This window comes from Biomphalaria glabrata, chromosome 18 (genome assembly GCF_947242115.1).
Source record: "Biomphalaria glabrata chromosome 18, xgBioGlab47.1, whole genome shotgun sequence".
Classification (NCBI taxonomy): domain Eukaryota; kingdom Metazoa; phylum Mollusca; class Gastropoda; family Planorbidae; genus Biomphalaria; species Biomphalaria glabrata.
In genome coordinates, this window is record NC_074728.1 from 17,711,837 (window position 1) to 17,714,764 (window position 2,928).

General features: G+C 35.3%; 1 protein-coding gene across 1 annotated transcript; it reads left to right on the forward strand.

Annotated features, from left to right (window-relative positions):
* The first annotated feature begins 550 nt into the window (after positions 1-550).
* Positions 551-1,570, forward strand: LOC129924036 (FMRFamide receptor-like). The gene has a single exon (XM_056017642.1). The coding sequence runs from the start codon at positions 551-553 to the stop codon at positions 1,568-1,570; it is 1,020 nt and encodes a 339-aa protein (XP_055873617.1).
* Positions 1,571-2,928: the final 1,358 nt, after the last annotated feature.

Genomic DNA, 2,928 nt, shown 5'->3' on the forward strand with positions numbered 1-2,928 from the left:
TCGGTGAATCGATTACCACTTATAGAACAAAGTGTGGAAATACTATAAAATGTCCCTTTGACGGAAGTAAAGTTTCATACCATTGAACAAATTACATCTTGCTAAATCTCCAAGGCTGAATTACATCAACAATGTCAGTTGACGAAAAGAACAAAACCGTGATAAAATTCGCGCCTTCAAAAACAATGGACAACAAATAAATGGCTGCACCGGAAAGTCTGAAAGAGATATAAGACCATCCAGGGATATGGAAGCTTGTTCTGCTCTACGATTTCAGATTTAGAAATATTGTGCTGAGACTTAAAAAGCATCTGTGGACATTGTTCTGTGTTTTATTTCAACCTTAAGAAACGTATTTTGATTATTTGACAACCACATATAAACGTATTTAAAACAACCGACGCTAAAAAAAATATAACTTCGGCATTTATTTATATTCTACTACAAAGTTCCTAGTGAAAAGAATCTTTCACATACTTTCATTTATAATAACATTGGAATATTAAAGTGTCTGACGATAGTTCAGCCGATAAAGTTGGAATAATTTAAAATGCCTACAGGAAATGTCACTAAAACTTTTACGGCCACCACTCAAGGTCTAGTTAATCCAGACATTGTCACTTTCTTTTTGACCTTTAATCTTACAATTTGTGGTAACGTGCTTGGTATTCTAGGAATTCTGGGAAATGTTGTTAGTCTTGCCAACTTCCTTAAAGACGGAGTGCAGGACAGCGTGAGTATAACACTGAGTGCCCTGGTCTTTAGCGACATCGGGGCGTTGTTTACTCAAATGTTTATCAACGTGTTGATAAGTCCGTTCTGGAACAACATTGATCATCCTTTCTACACGTTTTCAATCGTGTCAGCCTTGCTTGTATATCCACGTGAGTACTTCATTCGAGTGAGCGGTATCATCACTGTGTTCGCCACGTTTGAGCGATGTCTATGTGTTATCATACCCTTCAGAGTCAAGAGAATCATCACTCGAGACGTCGCTATTATCGTCAACATGTGCATCTTTCTTGTGACCTTTCTGTACTTATTTCCACCTTACTTTGTTACTTATCTTGACTGGAGAGAAGATGAAAGGAAAAATAAGAGTTTGATAGTTATTGTCTACCGGGACAACGCTGAGAGCGTTCTCAAAGTTTCCTACATGGTAACAGATCTTTTCCTCCCATATTGTACGTTCTTTGTTCTGATTGTTTGCAATACTGTTATCGTCGTGACTCTCAAGTCTAAATCAAAGTGGAGACAATCCGTTACTAAAAGTTCTGAGAAACAGGATATATCTACCAAAGAGAAAAAGTTGGTCCTCATGCTGGTTACTGTGTCAACAATCTTCATCGGTTGCCTCTTTCCACAGTCTGCAATGCTGACTGCAGTCGGCGTCGTGCGTGAGTTGAAGCTGAATGGACTTTACTTTGATGTGTCTCTGTTGGTCTATTCCTTCACGTTTCTACTGGAGACCATCAACTGTAGTGTCAATATCATAGTCTATTACAACATGAGCTCAAAGTTTAGAGACAGGCTACAAGAGTGGTTTCCTTGCCTTAATCCTAAAAGCTAAAACCCAAAGCAACTAGCTTGTAATATAGTTAACATTTTGTACAAGTTTCTAGATGATAACCCCAATCTTATTTACAAACAATAAAAATGTAACTTCCTCCCAAAGGTGTTAATGTTTATTATATCAAAGTACGAAGTAATGTTTCAAGACGTTTAATTAAGTTAAAATTTTGTTGAATTTTTTAAATTGCAATCTTTACCAAGTACCTACAAATTAGTTAAGCAATATCGGGAGCATAAAATACAAAGGAATCTATGTATATTTTAACTCTTTGTCTTTTTGTGCCCTAGAAGTTAAATTCTCTTCTGCATATACTTTTTTTAATTGTCTAAATTTCAATAAAGTTTTAATGGGAAATGTCATTTTCACATTTTTGTCCTATGTACCTATAACTATACTTACAAACAATAACAAATATAAAAAATACTTTAAAAAAACAACCTTATGTTAAGCATAGTTGTACATAGAAAAACTAGTCGCCCCTATTGATGTGATAAAAAGGAATTTAAAATCAGTGAACATTGATACTGGCCATTGGGAAGACACAGCCTTAGACAGCACTAGCTGGAGAGAGACGATGACCAAGAAAGCTATGGACTGTGAGAAAACATGGGCCCAGCATTTTGAAGAAAAGCGTGCCACGCGGAAAAAGGCCGGCTACTCTACCACCAAAGTGAAAGCCACTTAAACCTGCAATATATGTGGAATGTCTCTCCGAAATAGGGCTCCACAGTTACATGAACAAGTGTTTGAGATGAACCACACTCGTTCTACGACTGAAGAAGACCAATGAATGAGTTGGATCAATTAGTTTGGATCAGTCATGTAATTAAATTTGTAATAGGTCTAGACTAACAAAAAAAATTTATAAAATTTAAAAAAATTGAAACGACCTGGATTCGTGCTCATAGCTCTAGCCAACACGGTAACCACTCTGCTAGTGGAGAGCCTATGAGCATGGAAGATTGTTTCTATTTTTTTCTACAGTCTCGTCCTTTTTTTTTTTTTTCATGTTGTGTGCACTAAGACTCAGACAACGACCTATAAAGGGGACTAATTCAGCTTATACCACCAGTTCAGACAAGTAAAAAGTATTTTCATTGTTTAAGATACCAAACAAAATAATAAATTGCCAATAGTTATTTAATTAATCTTTTTTTTTTCATTATGTATTCTTGTGTTGTCAGATAAAAGAAATAATTGTCCAAAATTTCAGCTTTGCGTAGTCATGTGAAAAACTGCACTGATCCTTAATCTTCAGAATCGAAGAAATCGTCATGATTGTCTAAATAATTTTTTTTTTTTATTTTGCATCAAACACGTTCTAGCAGAAAAAGGGTAAAATATAAATTTAAAAA

Coding starts and splice junctions, on each gene's coding strand:
- LOC129924036 (XM_056017642.1), top strand. CDS start 551: ATGCCTACAGGAAATGTCACTAAAACTTTTACGGCCACCACTCAAGGT.